At 40.1% G+C, this 24,416-nt stretch overlaps 1 protein-coding gene across 2 annotated transcripts; it reads left to right on the top strand.

The window, feature by feature from the left end:
* Window positions 1-918: 918 nt before the first annotated feature.
* PBLD (phenazine biosynthesis like protein domain containing) lies at window positions 919-21,712 on the top strand. 2 transcript variants are annotated; one of them, XM_058696499.1, is made up of 9 exons: window positions 919-1,062; window positions 10,814-10,913; window positions 11,269-11,367; window positions 14,116-14,225; window positions 14,308-14,337; window positions 16,824-16,912; window positions 17,177-17,355; window positions 20,007-20,069; window positions 21,158-21,712. In XM_058696499.1, exons 1-9 carry the CDS (start codon window positions 979-981, stop codon window positions 21,268-21,270), a joined length of 867 nt encoding a protein of 288 aa, XP_058552482.1. In that variant the 5' UTR covers window positions 919-978; the 3' UTR covers window positions 21,271-21,712. The 2 variants fall into 2 exon arrangements, with proteins under 2 accessions (XP_058552482.1, XP_058552483.1); XM_058696500.1 differs by lacking the exon at window positions 20,007-20,069.
* Window positions 21,713-24,416: the final 2,704 nt, after the last annotated feature.

Raw genomic sequence — 24,416 nt, 5'->3', positions numbered from 1 at the left:
GGCTTGATACCAGGACCTTGAGATCACGACCCAAGCCGATATCAAGAGTCTGATGCTTAACTGATTAAGCCACCCAGGTGCCGATTTTTTTTAAATTTAAACAAAGCATCCCCTAATTTGTGGAATTTTTTAAAAATTCTGTAACTTTGGGAGAGAGGGATCCATCCATTGCTCTGACAAGGACCATGCTTTGTAGTAAAGCAAAAGAAACACCCAGAATGTTAACAGAATTTATCTCTAGGGAGTAGAAGTACAGATTTTTTACCCCTGCTTTTCTGTATTTTATAGATTTTCAGTAAAGAGAAAGTATTATTCTTATAATGAAAAGCTTTATTTTAATAAATATGTCACATGAGCTCAAAAAAGTCTCCATGTGAAAAAAAAGTCTCCATGTACAGGTTTACAAAATAACACAAAATTAATTAAAGCTTGAGACTCCTTTACTATGTTAAATCCAAAAAAACCCCAAAAACTAAAAAACCAAAAACAACAACAACGTTATTGTTGATTTGCATGATTATGGGTCACTCTAAATTTCCAAGTTTTTTATAATGAGGATACTTTTTACAATTGGAAAAAAAGCACTATTTTAAAAGGCTTGTGATTCATTGGGAGACTATAAGCAACATATATGCCCCTTGGACATATCATGTACTTCATTAAAAATATAACCTAAGCTAGTTTGGCTACTCTAACAAAGAAAATGATTATGTTCTTAAGTATACGTACAGTATAAACATCAATACAAAATTTGAAAATAAAATATTCTATTTATCCAGTATTTGAAAACAAATTCAATTTAGAGACTTAAAAATACTAGGGGATCACCTATCTTTAGGTGTATTAGAGAAATTGTTGACTTTGTACCTGGGAATTAATTATTGGTTGCTTCTGTACACCAAGTAAAACATTAACTTCCTGATTTTTTGCAACAACAAGAAATAAAGCAGGCTACTGGCAATTTGGAGAGCAAGGGAAATGAAGCTCCCTATTTTCACAGTAGATGCATTTACAGCAAAAGCATTTCACGGGAATCCTGCTGCTGTTTGTCTTCTGGAAAATGTAAGTACTTGGTTTTGAAGTGTGGTGCTTAAAATTCTAGATTCCCGTAGAACCAAATATTTCTTAAAAACAACAACAACAATCAGACCCACCTGTTTGTCTTTGGTTTGTGTTCTTTGTCAAATGATATCAGCGATGTTTATGTCTGCAAGTTGATTTTGACCAAATTATATGATGAGAATGCTTACACCCAGATGCTTTAAGTCTAGAAAAATAAAGACTTACATAAGGAAGAACTAGAACGTATTAAGAAAAAAAAAGATATAGAGCTCATTTTTAGCTATCAGGTTTTCATTTAGTGAGCACCAAATGTGAAAGCGAATGAAATTAGATGAGTTTTATGTGACCAGACATGGATGATATTATATTTAACATAAAAGATTTTAGCTGGATATCTTTAACCTTAGCTATAGTTCAGACAATTAGAAATTCTTTTCAGGACCAAGTAAATGAAACATTTTGCAAGGAATTAAGTAATTAAGTGGTAATTAAGCTCTAATGTAGGGAGAACTTTTTTCTTGAAAGTCTCATTTAAAAAAAAAGTTTATTCATTTTTGGTAATCATTTTTGAGAGAGAGTGGGGGGAGGGGCAGAAAGAGGGGGTGGGGCGGGGGGGGGGGGAAACTGAGGATCCAAAGCAGGCTCTGCCCTGAGAGCAGAGAGCCCCATACAGGGCTCAAACCCATGAACTGGGAGATCATGACCTGAGTCAAAGTTGGATGCTTAACCGACTGAGCCACCCAGGTGCCCCCTAAAAGTCTTATTTTAAAAATGGCTTTTGGTTAGGATGAGTATTAACAGAATAGTTAAATATTCACTGACCTTCAGTGCTTTGTGTTGGTACCTGGGTATTAGGAAACAAGCCAAGGAGCCCTTCTACTCAGAGCAGTTAGTGCAAGAGCAGATTGCCTGAGAATTACTTCGAAAACACAGTAAGCATTTGATGATCTTAAGTAAGTTTTACTAAGCTGGGCCAAGTGTGTGTTGGAGACTTTAAGTGCAATGAATGTCAAATTGTATATTAAAATCACCCAAGGAGCTTTAAAATTCCTATGCTCAAGTGCATCCCAGAATCTCTAGGGGTGGAACCCGGGCAGCACTGTTTTTTAAAGTTTCCCCAAATGATTCTATTGTGCTCTCAAGATGAAGAATGGCTGGGGTTTTACTGAGATGGGTGAATGCTGTTGATTGAGTTCTTGGTACACTTGGTACACTTTCTCCCTCAAGCAGAGCAGCAAAATGGTGATGAAAAGTCCTCATCTTGTCATTAAGGATCATTCATTATGCAACCTTGCAGCTGGCATCTTCCAACCATAAAATGCAGGAAGTAATTAAGTTAATAGGCTTTACCAAGTAACACAAGAGCTTGGGAGGATTATTGAGAGAATGATTAACAACCAGATTCTAAATCGTGAACTTTCTTTAGAAATAATCTGGCAAACAGCTTCATGTCAAGGAATTGTGGAAATGAATGAAATTGCTTAAGAGACTTAGTGTATTTGTCGCATGTCCTCATGTAATCTCCTCGAAGAGTTCTGAAAATAGTTTCTAGTGATTTATATACTCAATTTTCACCAAATGACAAGAATTAGCAATATTCTTCAATTTATTCCTTTTACTTCCAGTACATGCACTACACACCGGAGCCTTTTTCTCGCTCTTCAATTATATTTTACATGTTTTTTATATATTTGGAAAAACCAGGACATAAAAATTTAAGCAGAGAACTTAGCATAGTTCAAAGCAATATGCTTCAGTAAGAATGGAAGAAAGAAAAAGAAAATGAGGAAGCCCACGATTCAGGGATGCTCTCCCAATTCATTTCCGGGCTTTGGACCTGTGGGACCAGGCTAATTTGGTGGCCTGCCAGAGACAACTGAATAGATATCTAAAGAATAGTTTGCTAGTTTCCTATTCTGTGGTCTGGGGAATCCTGTTCTCCTAGAGGCTAACTTGGCACTTTTCTCAATTCATAAGCAATAAAAATTAGAGTGGAAGTATAAACTGTGGTTTATGCCCTTGGATTCTTTTACCCATGGTTGGACACAGTGGATACCTGAAACACCTAGAGAGAACACAAATAAACTTAGGAAAATATCAGAGACTGTTAAACCTTGTAATGTTTCCCATAATTTGGTCAGTGTTTAGCCTGTCATTACTGTATTCTACAAATATTTGTCCATATCTGCCATGAGCCAGGCTTTGGGGTAGGGACAGGAGGTACAAAGTTGAGTAAGTTTGCCTGCCTTTGGTGCTCAAAGTCTAGTGGGAAAAACAGACATGTAAACCTGATCATTATTCAATAGTTACCACAAAGGCTAAAAGATCTACAAGAGGGACTCAGAGAACAGAACAATGTTGGATTTTTCAGATGGGAAACTACTTCAGATTTTAAGTGAAGGGCTTCAAAGGGATGTTCTTTTTTGTTTTGTTTTGTTTAAAATTATTTAAAAATTTGACCGAGATGAGACTAATCGCAAAAAACTTGGTGGGCAGACTAAAGACAAAGTAATTGCTCTTTGAGCTGTTTCAATACTTGATAAAAGACTTCTGGAAGGAAAGCAAAAAAAAAAAAAATTCTGGCTAACAACATTCCAAGAGCTTCTAGAATATTGTAAAGTTTCTTTTGTTTTCCTTTCTAGACAAGTCCATTTAAAGAATTTTCACGCGAGTAACTTTTAATGCTGTACATTAGCTGAAAATAAAAACTGATTAAGGGCTAAATGGAATATGGAACAGATAATTGAAAAAAATATTTAAAACCTTAAAAACTTGATGGTGTCCTCAAATGCTGGACAATCAATATGACAATAAAGATCATGTACAGGTATAAAAATGTATAGAAACAATATTTTAAAAAATGAAACAGATATTTTACTTTGATAGCTGTGTAACAACTACAGGAATTCATGACCAAAAACTTGAATGGGTCAGAGGGCTATGGTAGTGATAAGGGGTGATATGCTGTTTATTCTTTTGTAAAACAGTGTTAATTAATGAAAATAACATATCAGTAGGGGTAGGGAGCCTGTAATTATTCTCCTTCATATTCTAACAAAGCCTCAAGTTGTTTTGTTGTTGTTGTTGTTGTACGTAGGTGTTGTTTGTGGGTGTATGTTTAGGGTGGGGTTTCTCAACAGTGGCAGAACTGGGTAGTTCTTTGTAGGGTGAGGTTGTCATCTGCAGTGTTGGCCGTATCCTTGGCTTCTACCCACTAGATGATAGCAGTCTTCCCTTTTCCCTATCATGACAATAAAAAATTGCCCCCAGTTGAAAACCACTGTTTCAGAGGATCTTTTAAACAGTCTTTAATATTTGTTTTGTTTGTTTTAAAAGTTTTTATTTTTTTTTTTTAGTATTCTCTATACCCAACATGGGGTTTGAACTCATGACCCCGAGATCAAGAGTCGCACATTCTTCCATTTGAGCCAGGCACCCCTAAACAGTGGTTTATTCTTGAGTTTTCCTGTTAAAATTATCTATAAAAACAGCTTTGTTGTGTGCCTAGAATATACATTTATTCCAATTCAGCTGGCATCTCCTGGCCACGTACCATGTGCTGGACACTATGCCACAATCAATATAATATTCACATATATACATATGTGTGTGTGTGTATTCTTTTAAACACTAACCCATACATTTCCAGGGACAGTAAGGAGGATTGGCTTTGCACTTTTAAAGAGGAATGCTTCATTTTAGTTCCTAAACAACTCGCTGTTCCAGTTTTCCTGGTTAAATTTAGAGGGTAACGAAGGCTTCTTTACAGCTTGGTGTGTTATGTATTTAAGGAAAAACAAGTATACAGCAATACTGTGTTCAGTTCAGTTTGTGCTTTAACTCATGTGGGGAAGCTTATGACGCAGTGGCCATTTCCAAACCTGGTGCCCTTCCTTAGAGGATCACTGGCTCTGTGTGCCTCTACCGGGTCAGAGGCTCCTGGGGTTTCTCAGGAATTCCAAAGTCATATCTCATTTTTATGGCCAGAAAAGGGATGAAGAGTGCAGAGAAGATTTTTCTAGGCCATTGAAAGGTTTTCTCTTGCCCAGTATTTGAGGGAAGAGAGAAATGCAAGGGAGGAGATGCTGATGTGGGAATTTCTGCATCACTCTCTTCTAGCACATAACCCTCAGCTTTGGAAGCAATGACTTCAGGCAGGTTCAGCCAGATACTGTGCTAAATTGCTTTTTATATGTTACCTCATTTTATCCTTACATCTACTCTAAGAGTAGGTCTTACTATCCCATTTTACAAATTCGAAGACAGAGGCAGAGGAAGGTTAAGTAATTACCTAAGTGGCTGACTTCAGGATCCCCACCCCAGGTCTGCCTGACTGCACGGCCCATGCTTTTAACCCATCATACTCATCACCACAGTAGATATGTTCCCCCACGGCACCCCTTACTTCCCAGTTGGTAGCATGCATCATTCTTGAAATTCATTTAATGCCTGTCTTCCTCACTAGACTGCACATTCTATGAAATCTTAACCTATTCTAACTTGTTCTATTACACATGGCCTAGCACATGTCAGGCACTAAATAGCTATTGAGTGAAAGTAAATCTATTAATTAATTAAATTATGGCAAAAATCTCTAAGAGTTCTAGCTAACAACTACTGATCTTTTATTCTCATTGGTGAGGTGGGGTGGGCGGGGTATGCAAGGTGAGTATGAGCTTTGGGTTCTATGATGGAGCTGGAGGGACTAGGCACCCATAAGAACCACCAGGAACAACCAAAGATGGCCTACAGTTTGAGTGCTGCATTGTGTGGACATAACTTCAAAATATGAAATACAAGTGCCTCATAAGGAACCTCCTGTTTCTTCCTGGATGATTTACAACTTTCCATATCCAAGTGTGTTTCCTTTGTTGGGATCCATCTACAGCAGAGGGACAAATGAACTGGGAACGATAGCAGGACTATCATGTTTTGACTGTCATGTTTCTAAGCTGCCACAAGATGGGAGTATTTTAAAACTTTGCTCTGATTTTCTGATCATTAATGTTTGTGGGCCAAATGGTGAGGATACCTTAGTGTCCCAATGCAGTACACTGGAACTCAGAAAAACAACCATGCCTCTGTTTTTGCTGTTGGAAATTTGACTCATGAGATTGCCAAAGGGAAATGGATATTAGAGGAAGAGAATTAACAGTTGTTGGTGTGTAACCTTGATGTGCTGCATTTGAAAATAAACAACTTTAGGGTAAAATGAAAAACATTATTAGAACAAAAATTCAGTTTTTTGAATGAATGCAGTCTCTTCTAAAGCTCTCAAAGTTGAAACAACATTAGCCCTCTCACGATTCACCATTACCTTGACCTTTTGTTCCAGTGTAGAAATTCAGCTGCCTGAATTTGAGAGCTGCTACTATCAAACTTTCTACAGTCTCTGGTCCTGCAGACAAATAACAAGTGCATTTTAAGTGTCCTGGGACAGAAATTAGAGCCACAGAAATTCAAATTGCAATTGGTGCAATACATCGAGGTAGAGAGGACTAAAGAGCTGACAGTCATGAAGTGTGTGTTCTAGCTGATGTGCAAACAAGCCCATTTGCAAAGAAATCTATTACCAATAGATGGTGAGCTTGGCTACAATGTGGGATGCTTTAATGAATTTTGAGACTCTTGTTGTAAAGGTAGAGGGAAGAAGTAGACAAAGAAAGGAAGGATGAGTATAAGGAGTTTGGCCAGATCAGATAGAGGAAGGATTGGCAGGCACCACAGGTTCCTGCAGCCGCAGAGGCAAATCTGGAAAGACCAGCACAGTCTTTTCTTTATTACGCCTTCAATCACCACTGAGGTCTGTACTAGGGAATTAGTTGGCTCCCAGTTTCTCGAGGGTGTTGTATGCACAGACATGTGGGCCAGTTTCCACACAGAACATTCAGTGGACTGCAAGAAGTGCTCCTTTTTAAAAAAAAATTTTTTTAATGTTTACTTATTTTGAGAGAGAGAGAGTGCAAGTAGGGGAGGGGCGGGGGGGGGGGCACAGAATCCGAAGGAGGCTCCAGGTTCTGAGCTGTCAGCAGAGCCTGAGAGGGCTCAAACCCATGAACCATGAGATCATGACCTGAGCTGAAGCCAGATGCTTAACCTGCTGAACCACCCAGGTGCCCCTGCGAGGAGTGCTTCTTAACATTGTTGCCTTATTGGCTGGGATGCCCAGTAGACCCACCCCACCCCCACTCAGGTGGGACTACTTACTCTCTGGGCCCACAGGTGTGACAGGTGTTCATGCCATTTCATTACTACCATCCTAATTCTCCTTGCCTTGGCTCACGGAATCCTAGAGTGTCAAGGAGTTAACAAGAACAGAAGTGAGGTCAAGTGAGTTGCCCAAGAAGCATCCCCAGTATAAAGCTCTTTGCACAAACTTTCCTGTCCAACTCACCAAAATATGTCCTTTTCCTAAGTCTACCTCATAGCTTCATCTGTAAAGTCCTAGAGTATTGGGGTACCTGGGTGGCTCAATCACTTAAGTGTCTGACTTCAGCTCAGGTCATGATCTCACTGTTTGTGAGTTTGATCCCCACATCCAGCTGTGTGCCTGGAGCCTGCTTCAGATTCTGTGTCTCCCTCTCTCTCTGCCTCTTCCCAGCTCATGGTCTGTCTCTCAAAAATGAACAAACATTTAAAAAAATTTTTAAAAAAGTCCTAGAGTATTTATTGTCAAAATCTATGTGTCTCAATTATATACTCTCTGGTGTTGCTCATTGTTGCTGCGTCTGTCTTAATTCCCTGCAAGATGCTAACCCCATTGAACATGGGTCCATATCTTATACACCAGGGTTTCTCAAACTTTAATGTGCACATGGATCACTTAGAGATCTAGTAAAAAAAAAAAAATGGAGATTCCAGGGGCACCTGGCTGGCTCAGTTGGTAGAGCATGTGACTCTTGATCTCAGGGTCATGAGTTTGAGCCCCATGTTGGGTGTAGAGATTACTTAGAAATGAAAATCTTTTTTTTTTAATATTTATTTTTGAGAGAGAGAGTAGGGGAGGGCCAGAGACAGAGGGAGAGAGAGAATCCCAAGCAGGCTCCGTGCTATCAGTGCAGAGCCCAACACAGGGCTCGAACTCACAAACTGGGAGATCATGACCTGAAATGAAATCTAGAGTCAGACACTTACGAACTGAGCCACCCAGGCACCCCCAAAATAAAAATCTTTAAAAATATGAGGACTCTGATTCAGAAGGTCTGGGGTGGGGCCTGAGACTCTGCATTTCTAACAAATTTCTTCAGTAGTGGTGATGATGCTGCTGGCCTAGCACAGAACTTGGTAATTGACTGATTTCTGCCTTCCCTGAGAAATGTTGCAAGAATCCATCTTATCTGATAGACATTGTTTTTCCTGTTTGCAGTGTGTTAAAGGGATAATAATAGTTTGTCTTTGTTATGGAGAGGAAGAGAAGTGTGGCTGGTTAAAGCATGGGCTTTGAGCCACTCAAAATAAAAGCTAACATTTATCAAGTAATTACTATGTGTTGGGCACTGTGATGAGCACTTTATGTGCATTATTCGATTTAATCTTTTGAAAGGAAAATGTTAACTAAAACACAAAACCATTGTGTTATGTTTGGGTTTTCAGGCAATAAATACCAATTTCTTCTTTTTTTAAGTTTATTTATTTATTTTGAGAAAGAGAAAGAGGGAGAGAGAGAGTGAGAGGGGGAAGGGCAGAAAGAGAGAGAGAGAATTCTAAGCAGGCTCCACCCTGTTAGTGCAGAATCTGATGTGGGACTTGAAGTCACGAACCACGAAATCATGACCTGAGCTGAAACCAAGAGCCAGGTGTTTAGCTGACTGAGCCACCCAGGCATCCCTATAAATATCAATTTCTTAAGTAATTTCTCTTTCTATAGGACTACAGAGCATCTATAGGTTTTGAATATGGTGTTCCTTTAAGAATAGCTTAGTAAGTCCACTAGGATTTTTATATTAGCTGATAGTTTAAAAAATAACCACTATTTTGTGCCTTATATGAGTGTGTGGAAAGTGTTTCCAAAGAATGTGCATCAACTAAAAGAGAATGGGTGTTTAATTTACATAAGTCAGATAAGTGAATTATGAATTTATTAGTATAAAGTTGTAAATCTTATTTCTGGGTTTCAGGGGCTCAGGAATAGTACATTTGGCCAAAGCAAAAATACATTTGTCTTGAGACTTCTTTAGAATTTAAATCTAACTAGTGAGCATTTGTTGATTAAAAAGTTGATTTTCATTCTCTAAAGGAAAACGCATATTTCTGACCCATTTTTTTTCTTAAGAGGAATGTGTGTGTGTGTGTGTGTGTGTGTGTGTATTTTATGTGTCTCTACAGTAACTCTTTCACTTAAATACTGTTGTCTATTTTAAAGTTTGTCTATTTATTTTGAGAGAGAGAGCAAGAGAGAGCACACACGAGCTTGATCAGGGGAGGGGCAGAGAGAGAGGGAGAGAGAATCCCAAGCAGCCTCTGTGTTGTCAGCACAGAGTCCAATGCGGTGCTCGATCCCGCAAACCCGAACCATGAGATCATGACCTGAGCTGAAATCAAGAGTTAGACGTTCAACCAACTGAGCCATCCAGGTGCTCCTGTTCTCCTCATTTTTAAAGGTGTGGAAACTGAGGCTCCATGAGATAAGTGACTTCCCCACTCTTGCACTGCTACTAGGACCTGACCCAGGATACAAATTCACATTATTTTTTTAACCATTTTCTGAAAAATTAAAAACTTACAGAAAAGTTTGAGAATGGTACAATGAATATCCATATACCCTTCCTCTAGATTCACTAGTTGTTACCACTTACAAAGTCCATACTCTTAACCACTCTACCATTTATTAGGCATATTATGACCTTAGGATATTACATAACCTCTCCGTATTTGATTTCATTATATACAAGTAGATAAAAGTATCTATACTGAGGGTTTTTAAAATGAAGATAAAGTGGGGTGCCTGGCTGGCTCAGTCAGCACAGCATGTGACTATTGATATCAGAGTCATGAATTCGAGCTCCAAGTTGGGCATAGAGGTCACATAAAAAACAAAATAAAAAGGAGGATGAAATGCATAATGTATTCTTTCAGCAAATGTTTAGTGAGCTCCTACCATTCTGGGATGAATACAGAACATTGTTCTAAGCCAGGACAAAGCAAGGTAGCACATTGTATGCCCTCATAATATCCCTTCATAATGTCCCCTCAGATGGTGGGAGACAGACAGCGAAGGGATACACTGGGTAAATTCAGGTGGCCTAAGCACTGGGAGGAGACAAAGCCTTTAGACACAGTGGTCTGGAAGGCTTCCTGAAGGAGGTGAGCTCTGGCCTGAGGCCTGACTTATAAAAGGAAATGCATGTATAAATGGGGGCAGAATGGGCCAGCCTACCCAGAGTGCATGCTGAACATCTTTTTATTCAACAAGAAAGGAAGATTGTGAAGTTTCTCTTTGTGGAGATTATTTAGAAGAGAGTATAGGCTCTCAGACAGATTAGATAATAGTCTGATGAAAGATAGGCCAGGCCAGTAGGTTTTCCAGAGTCTGTTCCAGCTCCGAGCATCTACAACCTATGAAGGGTGCTACAAGCATAGATTTCTGAGAAACAACCTTTGTAAAAGTATCTGGACTTCCTTGGCAATTATTTCCTGTGAAGCATGTAACTTCTAATATTAAAAAGCTATATTATTAACTAATGGCAGTTGCTGTCCAAGGAAGTCTGATTTGTTTTTCTGGAATCTCAATAAACTTTTGTTTCTAATTTAGAAATTGGATGAAGACATGCATCAAAAAATTGCAAGAGAAATGAACCTCTCTGAAACTGCTTTTATCCGAAAACTGCACCCAACTGATAACTTTACGCAAAGTAAATATGCTTTTTTTTTTTAAAGCCATTCTTGAATGATACCAGAAGCTGCTTTTCCAGTGGGGAATGATATTTAAGAGAGATGCCTATTTACTATTTGCATGCAGATAGGAGAAGAGCAGGGGGAGATTCTGATTTAGTTTTCAGTTCATCTCGGGGAGCAGGTGTTGGGTGATTTGAACATTTCAGCTCCAGATCAGCACTGGGGAGCCTGACGATGCTGGCCTCCTTCATTCCTCCTTTCAGCTATTAATCATGCTAGGGAAATATCTAGAAAAGAGTAAGAAAATAAAAAATTTGTGACCCACTTGTATAGGAATGATCTCATTTCTCTTTGGTTTTTCTTCCTCTGAAGGTTCCTGCTTTGGATTAAGGTGGTTTACGCCGGCGACTGAGGTTCCTCTCTGTGGCCATGCTACCCTGGCTTCCGCAGCTGTGCTGTTTTACAAAATAAGTAATGTGATTTTCTTTTATGAACCCATCATTTAGCAAATAGCCAGTATTTAAAAAAATTCTCACAAAGTCTTTGTGATGAATCAAAGATACTGGTATAAAGACATCACAGAATCTATTTCATGCAATTCGGTACACCAAAACAAAAACAGCCCCCGAGACTTTGGCCTTCCTGAATATGTGCCAGGCATGTTGGAAAGCCATGGTCAATGTTCTCTAGAATGCCATTTTATTTTGAAGAGGAGTTCTCTGGTCTCTGACCAACACAGCGGGTGAGCTTGTGAGACACAACAGGCATCTCACATGATGTGATATCTGGGAACCATAAGGCACTTTTTGCTCTGAATATGTCCCCACCCACATTGAAATTCATTGTGCAAGAGCAGCAGCTGCTGCTGCTGCTTCTTTCTTCTTCTTTTTTTTCTTCCTTCCTTTCTTTTCTTTCTTTCTTTCTTTCTTTCTTTCTTTCTTTCTTTCTTTCTTTCTTTCTTTCTTTCCTTTTTCTTTCTCCTCCTCCTCCTCCTCCTCCTTCTTCTGTAAACTGTACACCCAATGTGGGGCTTGAACTCAGGACCCCGAGATCAAGAGTCACATACTCTATAGACTGTGCCAGCCAAACGCCCATCACAAGAGATTCTTTACTCTGAAGATTCATGAGCCCTGACTATACACATTTACCTTATGAAGAGATGATGCAGGACCTCATTCCTACCAGTTTTCATCCTAGCTACATTTAGTGTAATAAAGGTCAGGGCTTTGTGGGAATGGGGTAGGGGAGAGATGCCTAGAAATGCCCTAAAAGTGGAGATGGAAGTAGCCATGAATAGGTGTAGACAACAAACAGGAAGTTAAACAAGGAAATACACAGGACGATATGACAGAGGGTAACTGTAGTGAGTGCAGAGTTGGAAAAGGAGGTTCTCTGGGGAGTTACTTAGATGGAGGTGGTAGGGAAGGTGTTACAGGGCGAGTTTCCCCAGGAAGTGGACTCTGAGACATACTGCATGCCGGAAGAACTGCGGGCAGTATTCTTGGGATCAATGTTTGTAGGGGAGTAAAGAAAGTGGAATACAAGAGCGAGAAGGTGAACTGCAAAGTGGTAGCAACAAAGAAAGGCCTAGGCCAAATCCACAGGGAGGTCTAAAGCTGCCAAGGTTCTTTAAGTAGTATAGTTCTAAATAGAAGCAAAAGTTTAGGCCTTTGTACCTTCCATTGACCAGCCTCCAATGCCCAGAAAAGCAGCATGACCTTGGGTAAAATAGCTCTACTCACCCAAGGGCAATTCACAGAGTGGGACTCAGCTGAGAGCTGTCGGTCACCAACACCTTCCACAACCCGGTTGGGGTTGGGTGAAGGGGGAGAAAATCAAGCCTTCAGGCTGTACCTGAGAGCAGATGCCTCCCTACATTTGTTCCTCTGTATTTCCTTGCCTCACCTAGTCCTTGCCTTGAGAGGGGAAGGTTGAGTGAGATTTTGGACAACAGCATGCACTAGAGAAGGGACCTTCAGGCTGAAGAATATGAAGCCATCTGTACAAAGAGCTAGACTGTGAGAAGGAGTCAGAGGTAGCAGCAAATGCAAAGCCCTTGAGATGCAGCCTGTATACTAGGAGTGGCTGGAGCTTCTTGGGGGTGACTGGCAGGAGATAACATTGAGAGTCAGGTCAAGGCTCCTCTACAATGTAATCCATTATATGTCTTAAAAAGACAATTTTGGTTTCTGTGGATAGGGGACAAGAACTTTTCCTGAAGGCAGGAAAGTATCCTGAAATATTGTTTAGGAACTCAGTCTTGAAAAGCAGATTTTACTGAAGTTGGATTGAGTGTCTTTTGAAACCCCACATTGGTTGAAGTGAGGCAGAGACTTGGAATAATAACCTTCAGATCCCCCATAGGGTGGTCTTAAGGTTATATAAGTTATGAAAAGGTGCTTTGTAAATAATAATGTATTCCACCAATTATAATAAGAAAAATTAAACTTTGGGTTTTAGAGTATAAATTTTATATTCAGTGAAAGTTAATTGACAATGCCAAATTTCCTTACCTTTTAGATATGGTTAAGTTTCACAGAAATATTAAGGGGGAGGAAAGAATTAGGTCATAAATCTTTGTTTTCACTAAAAATGTTACCCACAATGAGGTCAGATAAATGGCCCAAGTTGTATCAGTAACATGAAGGCTCAATCTTCAAATGATAATTTTATGTACAGCTTGGTTTATTTAGGGTAAGCTTGACTTGTTCCTTTAGACTGTTGTTCATAATTTGTATATTCTATTTGTCATCCCTTTGGCATATCTTAGACTAGTATTATTTGTAACTCTATAGTGTATATTTTAAAATCTGCATTAGAAAACACTATTGCATCCCTATGAGGTAGGTTTAATTTTTACCCCATTTTATTGATGAGGAAATGGAGGCTTAAGGAGGTTAAATAGTTTGCTCAAAGGCAGAGTTAGTAAGCTAAAAGAAGCTGGCATTTGAAGCCTTGCAGTATGATGTCAAGTCCAATCAGTTATATTCTCGGTTCTCAAGTGAAAGTCCAGGGATGCCTTTCTCTACTCTGGACCACAGTAAGGCAAACTTGGACCCCTCCTTATGGGAAAAGGCAGCACTGCCACAGAATCTAGGGAAACACAATAGTGATCAAAACAGATATGTAAGTATATAACAAAGTTTATTTTCCTATTTCTTGATTTTCTCTCAAAATTCCTGTATAATTGACAAAAGTAAGACTCTTTTTTTTGGCCAGAAAATGTGAATAGCACTCTAACCTTTGTCACTCTGAGTGGGGAACTAACGGCCAGAAGAGCACAGGATGGTATCATCCTGGATCTGCCTCTTTATCCAACTCACCCCCAGGTAAGCTCTAATTATTTCCATGAACTGTATACAACTGACAGCTTGCCTGTTTTACAACGGTCTGTCTCTTCTCCTCATCTAGGACTTCCATGAAGTGGACGACTTGATAAAGGTTGGTGAAAGGAATTAAACTTAAGCTCATGTGATCTGGTCATTTGAACATCTGGTCTGATCTGTTGTTTGAACACAAAGGATCAGTAGCCTTTGACCCCCAAAGATAGGCCTTCTATCAGTGAAAATGTTCCAGTCTAAGCTCGGATGAAGAGTGCGCAGTGCATTTGAGGTGTGGATTTTAATACTGAATGTTATTTGGTGAGAAGGTTGAGCAATTTTCCCTGACCCTTCATTGTCAGTATTAGCTTCCATGAAGGTAAGGGGAGGACAGACTGCTGTGTGGTGGCTGAGAGAAAGAAGAATGGAAGCTGCCTGGCAGGGCGATCCTAATTTCTGTGGTGGAGAATGCAGCTGAGGTCAGGGAGCTGTGCTTTGATGGAGAAGGGCAGGAAAGTCTGGGTAAATTGAGACAGAAGGCAAGATTCAGAGTCTGCCTTCCTCTGGAGGTCTATATAGGGGTGGGTCTTAATAACAAGAATAACAATAATGATAATAAATATTTTGGAGAGTCTCCCTGTGCAGTACCAGGTGCTAATAAGCATTTCACATGCAATATCTCCTGTAATTCTCACTGTTCCCCAGTGAAGTAGGCACTATGGTCATCCTGTGGAGATGCCAGAGGGGCAGAGCAGCTCTGGATGACCAGGTACTTAGTTTGTAGAGAAGGAAGGGACTGGTCAAGACCAGGACAAGGGCTGCAGCGACAAAAAAAAAAAAAAAAAAAAAAAAAAAAATTCTGTAAAATGGCCTTTGTGGGTGCCACTGGGGTGTTTCTCACTGACTTTTCAACTAAAGCATTTATAATCTGTTTAGTGTCTTATATTGTCTATTGTTTTCAAGGAGTAGCAGTAAGGATTATAGATTCTGATTTTACACTCAGCCCCACCTGTGGCTCAGGTTTTGGAAGACAAGCCAAATTCATAAATGAACTACTTTAAGCATGTTGTCAAGAAAGTGGAAAATATTCACAGCATAGACCTTGGTCATGGTAGAAAGAACTTAACCTGGTATCTTTATGCCTGAGGCTCAGCATTTGTAAAATGGGCATGATAAAGAGTTAGTTATAGCGAGTATTGTCATTTTATGTTCCTAGAAACTAACAGTAAGATTCTCAGCTGAGAATTAGACTTTCAAATTGACATAAGAATTCATGCAGAGGAGGGTTGAATAATCCTTCTGAGAAACTGAAAGTCCCCAAGAGCAGATGGGATCTGGCTGCAAGTTTCCATTTCTAGAGGGACGGACATTATTCAGCTGTGGAAACAGGGCAGACAGTTGAGGCACCACCCAAAGTGGATGGAGTCTTGGTTTTGGGACCTGGAACATCTCAGCCCCTAGAGAAGATTAGAGGACCTGAAGCGACCTAATGATGGTCAGATCACTACTGTATAATTCTCATCTGCTCTGCCTACAGCCAGTGGTGGTGCCAAAGGGTGACTTGGAGAGGCTTTTCCCCCGTTATAATCTCAGCACTCCAAATCAACAACCAATCACACAAATAATGTTCTAGGATATGAGCAAGATTGTGTGCAGTCTTAGGTAGAGCGTGAATGAAAGTATCTTTAGTTAATGTTGCTATGTTACTGATCCACAGCACACAGTCTGAGTGAAAACAGTGCTTGCCAAACAGAGTAGTGTTAAGATGAATGGTCTAGTCCCCACTTTTATTCAAACTGCTGGCCCTGAGTCCTTGCCATATAGAATCTCCTATTTGCTGATGCTGGGACTCCATGTATATTCTTTCTTTTTAAAAAAAAGTTTTTTTTTTAACATTTTATTTTTTTGAGAGACCGAGAGAGACAGACTGCAAGCAGGGGAGAGGTAAAGAGAGAGGGAGACACAGAATCTGAAGCAGACCCCAGGCTCGGAGCTGTCAGCACAGAGCCTGATGCGGGGCTTGAACCCACAAACGTGAGATCATGACCTGAGCCGAAGTCGGACACTCAACCAACTGAGCCACCCAGGGTGACCACATATATATTTCATTTAATCTTCACAACAATGTTAAGAGGTGGGCCTGAGGCCCCCATTTCTACAGACAGTAGACAGTAGACAGATTCAGAGCTTTGACTCCAGGGCCCCTCAGATCTGGGTCAAGGTGTGTGAGTGTGTGTGTGTGTGTGTGTGTGTGTGTGTGTGTGTCCGTCCCTGTCCCTGGGCCTCTCTAAGTCTTCCTCTTTATTTGCGAGGAAAATGCACACTTGAAAGAGTAGAGTGTGGAGGCACATAGTAATACTTGTGAACAATGCCTATCTTTGGCTCTCAGAGGGTAAGCTCAACCCCCTTAAAGGTCTCTGGTCTCCAGGAAACTAGCCTTCCTTGGGCAACACCTTGAGAGCTGAAACTGAACTAAAACTCTTAGGATTGGAGATGTTGGGTATGCCTGGCACACAGGAGATGCTCATGAGAGGTTTTTCCCCATACAGAAGATCAATGATTTGACCCAGGAGGCACTCCTGAGGAGTTTTTGGTCTGTCTCCACAGACTGCCATAGGTGATACACTGGTCCAGGACATCCGCTATTCTCCAGATACCCGAAAGCTCCTTGTCCGGCTCAGTGATACTTACAAGAGGTAAACAAGATTTTTGGCTTTGTCAGCACTTTGGGGAGGGCTGAGAACCCATATTTATAGCTCTGGTTTTGTTTGACTGTGCTATGTCCAGTCAAACCATGATTTATGTAGTCAGAGTTTTGTTCCCAGGTAGCAAGATATTCAACTTGCTTTCCTCCCTGACTGCTGAGCTGTTTGCTCAAGCTGCACCCTATCTTGCTTTAGAGAGTCTGTGTAGTGGTCTGTGGGATGGGTTTGTCCTAATGGGTCCTATTTATGAACAAGGTCATTTTTGGAGAACCTGAAGGTGAACACACAGAATCTTCTGCAAGTGGAAAACACAGGAAAGGTGAAAGGACTCATTCTCACCCTTAAAGGAGAGCCTGGAGGGCAGAGCCAAGCATTTGACTTTTACTCCAGATATTTTGCACCATGGGTTGGTGTGGCTGAAGACCCTGTAACAGGTACTTTTTGACTGGGTCCTGGGGATGGTTCAACAATGAAGGAGGAGGATAACAAATAGCTGTTTAAGTGCCCTTCACATGACTTTTCAGGTTGCTTGGGTTTTGAGTTGTTTCTGTTTCCTTATCTCCCCTGCCCCCATTCCTTCACTGAAGTTTCATGTGACAACTACAGAATTAAGCAGGCAGTATAGCAGCCTTATGTCAGACAGTCTGAGTTTACATCCTACTTTCCTAGCTGTTGACCTGGAGCAAATGACTTAACTTTTAAATATTTCTGTTCCCTCCTTTATAAAATATGAGTATTACCTCATAGGGTTATATAAAGATAATGCATGGTAAGTGCTTAGCACAGTACCTGTCACATAAGTGCCCAATAACTATTAGCTATTTTAATAGTAACGATAAAACTGGCTCCCTGAACCAACACTTCCAGATCTGCCATTTGCAAAATTCAGGGGCTGATGTCCACTACAGTCCCAAAGCCTTTTGTTTCTTTTTCAATGACCAGCCTGCATGATTGCTGACATCTAGATAAGATTTGGTTTTTGAAGGATAAACTCCTGGGTTGTAGGTGGGAAATAGGGACAGGAAGAGCTTTCCCAGACCTACCCCCAAAGTGGGTGGGATGGGTTTGGGGACAGGGTTATTCAAGATCTGCCAGCCGGAAGCAGAGGGATGAAATCGAAAATGGGCAAGGATGTGAAGCTTCCTCCTCTCATGCTCTTTGAGAAGAGTGGGCTGAGGAGAAAAAGAAGGGAATGCTTGATGGAGGAGGCTGGTGGATGGGATGGTGGCTGGGGCAGAAGGAGGCTGGGAAGGAACTTTGAGGCTCCTGCTCTGGTCAGAAGGCAGAGGCTGGAATGGTTTCAGGACTTTGACTTAGTTACTCTCTGAGAAAACACGTGAAATTCAAAGCTCAGCAAAGCACTTTTAAGGACTCAGGAGAATGCCCAATGATATCCAAAAAGTACAGCTCAGCGCTCCCCCATGGAAAAGAAGTTTTGACTGCATTTACACCCGCACAGCTGCTTCTAAAAGGTTTTAATTGGTACAGAGGGCAAGTGTTTTCCCCTGTAATAATGCTTTTCTAAAGTGGGAAGGTCTTTGGACATGATGACCAACCATCTCAGCTTGCTTGGGACTGAGGCATTTCTCAGCCTACAGGACCTTTGGTGATAAAACCAGGACAGTCTTGGGCAAACTGGGATGTTTGGTCATCCTAGGTGGATCCCTCATAACATCTGATAAGTTTTCCTGAAGAAAACCCATCCTTTTCTTCCCCCAGAGACTTTTCTGTCAGTTATTACTTTATTATTTTTTAAAGTTTATTTATTTTTGAGAGAGAGAGACAGAGCGCAAGCAGGGGAGGGGCAGAGAGAGAGGGAGACACAGAATCTGAGCTGCCAGCACAGAGCCCAACGTGGGGCTCAAACTCACAAACTGCGAGATCATGACCTGAGCTGAAGTCGGACGCTTAACTGACTGAGCCACCCAGGTGCCCCTGTCAGTTGTTACTTTATATTTTTTTCCTTCATTTTAATATCTATTCACTGATATAAAACTAGGGTACAATCCAGTGGAAAAAAAGTCTCACTAAAAGAAAGTTCTATTGGTACCAAAAGCCTGAAAAAGTTGGCTTGGTGGAAAATTTAACCTTTTGTCATAGTTCCCACTTTTCTTTGCATGTTCATCCTAGGGGGAAGGAGTTATTTTCCTTGAAAGATAGAGAAAGATTTATGTGAAGCCCTTGATCTTCCTACCATGTGCTGACAATGAACTGATAGGACAAAAATTAAAACCTGCAGTTTAATTCAAAAAGATATATGCACTTTGATGTTTATAGCAGCTATTTATAGCAACCCAAGTGTCCATCAATAGGTGAATGGATAAAGAAGATGTGATACATGTATATGTGATATGTGTGATACACACACACACACACACACATGAATATTACGCAGCAATAAAAAAGAATGAGATTTTTTTCCATTTGCAACAACGTGGATGGACATTTATTTCTAAATGAAATAAATCAGGCAGAGAAAGATAAATACCATATAATTTCACTTATATGTGGAATAAGAGACAAAACAAATGAATAAACAAATAAAAAGCAGAATCAAACCTATAAATACAGAGAACTCATGGTTCCCAGTGGGAAGGAGTGGGGGATGGGTGAAATGGGTGAGAGGGAGTAGGATATACAGGTTTCCAGCTATGGAATGAGTAAGTCACAGGAATAAAAGGCAGAGCATAGGGAATATAGTCAATGATATTGTAATAGCATGTGGTGATGGACAGTAGCTACACTTGTGGTGAGTATACCATAACACATAGAGAAATTGAATCACTATCTTGTATACCTGAATCTAATATAACATTTTGTATCAATTATACTCAAATTAAAAAATTATAAAAATAACCCTGCAGTTTAATTCAGCCTTCAGAAAGTGTAAAACATAAGAGATACATCATTTGGAGGAGCTTATCCATAAATTCTGTATCTTCGTTTCTATCTCCATTCATAATTCCACACTCAGCTGTGGCTAAGCCATCTAAGGTTTAGTCAAATTGGATAGTTGTTTGTAATTGCTTATAAATTTACCACAAAGTCACTCCTGTTTTTGTATCATAACTTCACTTCTTTTAAGGGTCTGCCCATGCCGTTCTCAGCAGCTACTGGTCTCAGCAACTGGGGAAGAAAGACATGCATGGTACGGCAGGTTTTTTTCCAATTTTTAAAACATTTGTGAACTTGAAGCTAGCATTCCTTCTCATATATACTATTTACTTGAAAATGTAATAAAATGCCATGAAAGTTTTTTTCATGAAAAACCCACATGAAAATGAAAGATTTTAAATTCCTTCACCCTGAATCCTCTACTCAGAACATCTTCCACCCCAAACATCTTCCACCTCTGTTCCTCCCAACACATAGACACACTTCTAATACAGTGAGTGTCCAATAAGCATTTGTTGAATAGAATCAACAAGCTGTGTAACTTTGGCCCAATGAGGTTAGTTAGTTGAGAGTGGATGATCACCAAAGTTCCATACTGCCATTGCTAGTCATAGGATTGAATCAAAAAAACTGCTTTTGAATTAAGTCCCCTAATGATTAATATATTGCTTGGGTGTAGAGAAAAATAGATTGCAGCCAAGGGAGGTTACACAGTTGCACTAATCAAAGTAGGAGCCTGACCCTATGGGATGGAGGTCTTACTTAGTGGGAGGGTTAGGGTAGGGTAACTCTGATTTGGGGATGGCAGCTTGTGGTCTAGTTACTTCCCTACGCACTGAACTCCAGGAAGACTGAGGCTGTGCCTCTTGTTTGCCTGACGTGTGGTTGCTTGATAAGCACAATTAGTGAACAAACTCCCTCTGTCCTCTTTAGGCCCAGGAAGATGAGGCTCTCTCAGGAGGGCCAAGATCACCCCTCTTTATCTCCTTAGACTTCTAGTCCATGCCTCTATCTTATCACATTTCCTTGTTTACTCCTGGATAGAAGCAGGGAGGAAGCTATAGGTGGAGTGTATCTGGGACATTACAGGAAGTGATAGAGGAAATGGCTCAGGAAGAAAAGATGTGGAGCTGTGTGTTTTGTGGATCAGTTGTGTTTGTGATTCCTCAGTGCTCAGGAGAACAGGGCAGGGCAGTACTCTGGACAGATGAAGGAGTTTATTTTAAACTGAGCTGGGAAGATTCTAGAGCTTATAATAAGAGGTCTTTCACTATGTTATGTTAATTAAAAAGGGTGGAAACAAACAATATTAATTTGTGACTTGTATTATGTTTTCTTTAGCCTTTCAGTGTTCCTGCCGAGGAGGAGAACTGGAGATTTCACTGCGTCCTGATGGACGAGTTGACATTAGAGGTGGCACTGCTATTGTTTTAGAGGGCACTCTGACAGCCTAGAGGTGGTTGTGGTTCCATGCTGCTATTTTGAATGACTAAGTATTTTCTGTGTAAAAAGAAATGTGAGAGGATGCTTTTACCAAATTCACGCAGAAATTAATCCTCATGTTAGAAATAGAAAAATGAAGACATTTTAATGGAAATTTAATAATGCTTCCTGACTAATTAACTAATGGAGTTTCGGCTCTACCCATATTTGAAGTGTAAGTAACCAGTAATGAAGACTAATGTCGTCACCTTTGATTAAGACTACCAATCACAGAATGAGGAACAAATTTATGAGGAGTAAGATCAAACCATTTAAACTTAGGTGTGAGTATCTGATAGAATACTTTGCAGACATTAAAAAGACCTAATAACTATGTGGAAATATAGAAAAATATCTCATGATATAGTGCTAAGAAAGGAAATTACAGCGGACTATAAAATGTTAGCAATGTTATGCTATGTCTATGAATAGTATGAATTTATATGGATGAATATGCGTCATGAAGATAAAAAGGCGAAAGCTGTTCATATGTGTCAGAGGGTAAGATTAGGAGTCATTTTAATGCACCTAAAAAATTACTCCCTTATTGGGACAGACTCATGTTCAATAACTAAAAATCAGGACATAGAATAACAAAAAACCCCAGAAATTTCAAGAAATGTATGTGTACTAGTGTGGTAGTAAAATTAAATACTAAAAGTAATATAATATCTTTATCTTGATATATAGATTTAGAGTGATAACTTAAAAAGGCTTTATTCTCTTATTTTAATAAAATTAGTTTTTTTTTTCAACGTTTTTTATTTATTTTTGGGACAGAGAGAGACAGAGCATGAACGGGGGAGGGGCAGAGAGAGAGGGAGACACAGAATCGGAAGAATCTGAGCCATCAGCCCAGAGCCTGACGCGGGGCTCGAACTCACGGACCGCGAGATCGTGACCTGGCTGAAGTCGGACGCTTAACCGACTGCGCCACCCAGGCGCCCCATAAAATTAGTTTTAACATGAATTTCAATTCAGTGACATCTATAATATGGATACCTATAATTGACTTTGGGATGGGGACTTTTTCAAGTCATTAAGTGTTTCAGGTGATCTCATTGATGGCAATTCTCAGCCATCTCAGAAACTGTAAGCTAATGAGTTAGAAATTCCTGTAGTGTCCCAATTTTTGTCACCTTACTGCTACCATGTTTTCTATTTTTATTTCTTTTTGTTAAGGCATGTGACAGTGAATTTATTATAGCAGTAATCTTGATTTTCCCCTAATTTCCAATGAAGTAAACAATTCCCTAGCTTCAGGGTTTTAACTTAATGAGTAACTAGGGTTTTAACTTAATGAGCCACACATCTCACAGTTTATCACAATTCATCAGAATGACACCAAGGGTGAGAATCACTGGAGGGTTTTCACAGAGTGTACAGTTTTCTCAACCTGGGACTGAATTGTATGAATGATTTTATATAAATGCATAGTTGAAAGGGTCTGAATTTTATCTCCCAAATATATGCTAAGTTCTTTTTTAAAAATTATTTATCTTTAAAATTCTGGTATAATTATATTAGTGTTGTTTTAGTTTCAGGTATGCAATATAGCAATTCAACAATTCTTTATACTCAGGGCCTATCACGATAAGTGTACTTAAAAAAAATGTTTATTTATTTTGAGAGAGAGAGAGAGAGAGAGAGAGCGCACACCAGCAGGGGAGGGGCAATGAGAGAGGGAGAGAGAGAGAGAATCCCAAGCAGGCTCCGTGCTGTCAGCGCAGAGTCCAACTCAGGGCTTGTTTCCATGGACTGTGAGATCATGACCTGAGTCGAAATCAAGAATTGGACGATTAACTGACGGGGCCACCCAGGCGCCCCTTGATAAGTGTACTTTTAGTCTGATTTTGCACTCTGCTATTTCAACATGTGGCCTTCATGGTTGCTGCAGCAGGAGGAAAGAGTGCATGGAAATCTCACTATGTTTGGCTCAGAAATGATAGGTGTCAATTCTGTTCACAGCTTATTGGCCAGTACTGGTCACATACACCATCTAAGAGCAAGGGAACTGAGAAATGTGGCGGAGCTCATGGATATGTGCTGTGTATGGTGAATATAGCTGCCACACCTGGGGAAGATTTTTAGGTCACTCAGATGGCACCCCCTAGAGTGGCATTACTAGGGTAAATTCATCATAGTCCAGGGGCACAGGGGTGCAGGCTCAGAAACCTATTATGTAAATGTACCAAGAGTGAATCTATCTTTCAGATGCAGACTCACATTTACCTAGTGCATAGAGACTGATGTATAAAGCCAGAATACCAATTTTTAATATTATAATGAGAAATGTAATAATCATGGAATGGATTAGAGCAGAGCATTTTTTTCAGCATTTGCATATATGTTTGGGAAGCCAAATTTTATTAAAAAATTTTTTTTACATTTATTTATTTTTGAGAGACAGAGAGAGACAGAGCACAAGTGGGGTAGGGGCAGAGACAGAAGGAGACAGAGAATCCAAAGCAGGCTCCAGGCTCTGAGCTGTCAGCACAGAGCCTGACATGGGGCTTGAACTCACAAACCTTGAGATCATGACCTAAGCCGAAGTCGAAGTCGGATGCCTAACGGACTGAGCCACCCAGGCGCCCCTGGGAAGCCAAATTTTAATCAGAAAGCTGCTTTATTACTGCGGAGCTGAAACAAAGAGAGTCAGCAAAACGGACCTAAATGGCAGATGTCACCAAGACAAAAGCTTTCCCACTCTAACAATGCATTAGAATCCCATCATAATGCATTTAATTTACTTGAATTTAACTATACATGCTCATGGCATGGCCAAATGTGATTTTAGGGTTTAAGTATATTTATTTTTGGAATGCCCATGGTCCCTAATTCAAGCCAACAACTTTATCTGGCACTCAACAAAACAGTGAAGTGTTCCAGCACTAGAGGAAAAACTGGCAGTATTGGGCTTGTGCACTGGTATATCTGTCTTCTATGCTTTATAGGTTATTTACAGGATTTTCAAGAATAATTTGGACAGCACTCCGTTTTTACCTTATGCACCATGTATGGTAGCCTGCCTCCAAAATGGCTGTCAATGATCCCACCTTCTGCTATTCAGACCCTTGTGCAGTCCGCTCCCACATTTCACCAGGGTTGGTCTGTGTGA

The sequence above is a fragment of the Neofelis nebulosa genome, chromosome 13 (genome assembly GCF_028018385.1).
Source record: "Neofelis nebulosa isolate mNeoNeb1 chromosome 13, mNeoNeb1.pri, whole genome shotgun sequence".
Lineage (NCBI taxonomy): Eukaryota > Metazoa > Chordata > Mammalia > Carnivora > Felidae > Neofelis > Neofelis nebulosa.
This window is presented reverse-complemented; position numbering and strand designations above follow the sequence as displayed.

Coding starts and splice junctions, on each gene's coding strand:
- PBLD (XM_058696499.1), top strand. CDS start 979: ATGAAGCTCCCTATTTTCACAGTAGATGCATTTACAGCAAAAGCATTT. Junction 1,063..10,813: donor CTGTTTGTCTTCTGGAAAAT/GTAAGTACTTGG, acceptor TTTCTAATTTAG/AAATTGGATGAAGACATGCA. Junction 16,913..17,176: donor CTCAGTGATACTTACAAGAG/GTAAACAAGATT, acceptor TTTATGAACAAG/GTCATTTTTGGAGAACCTGA.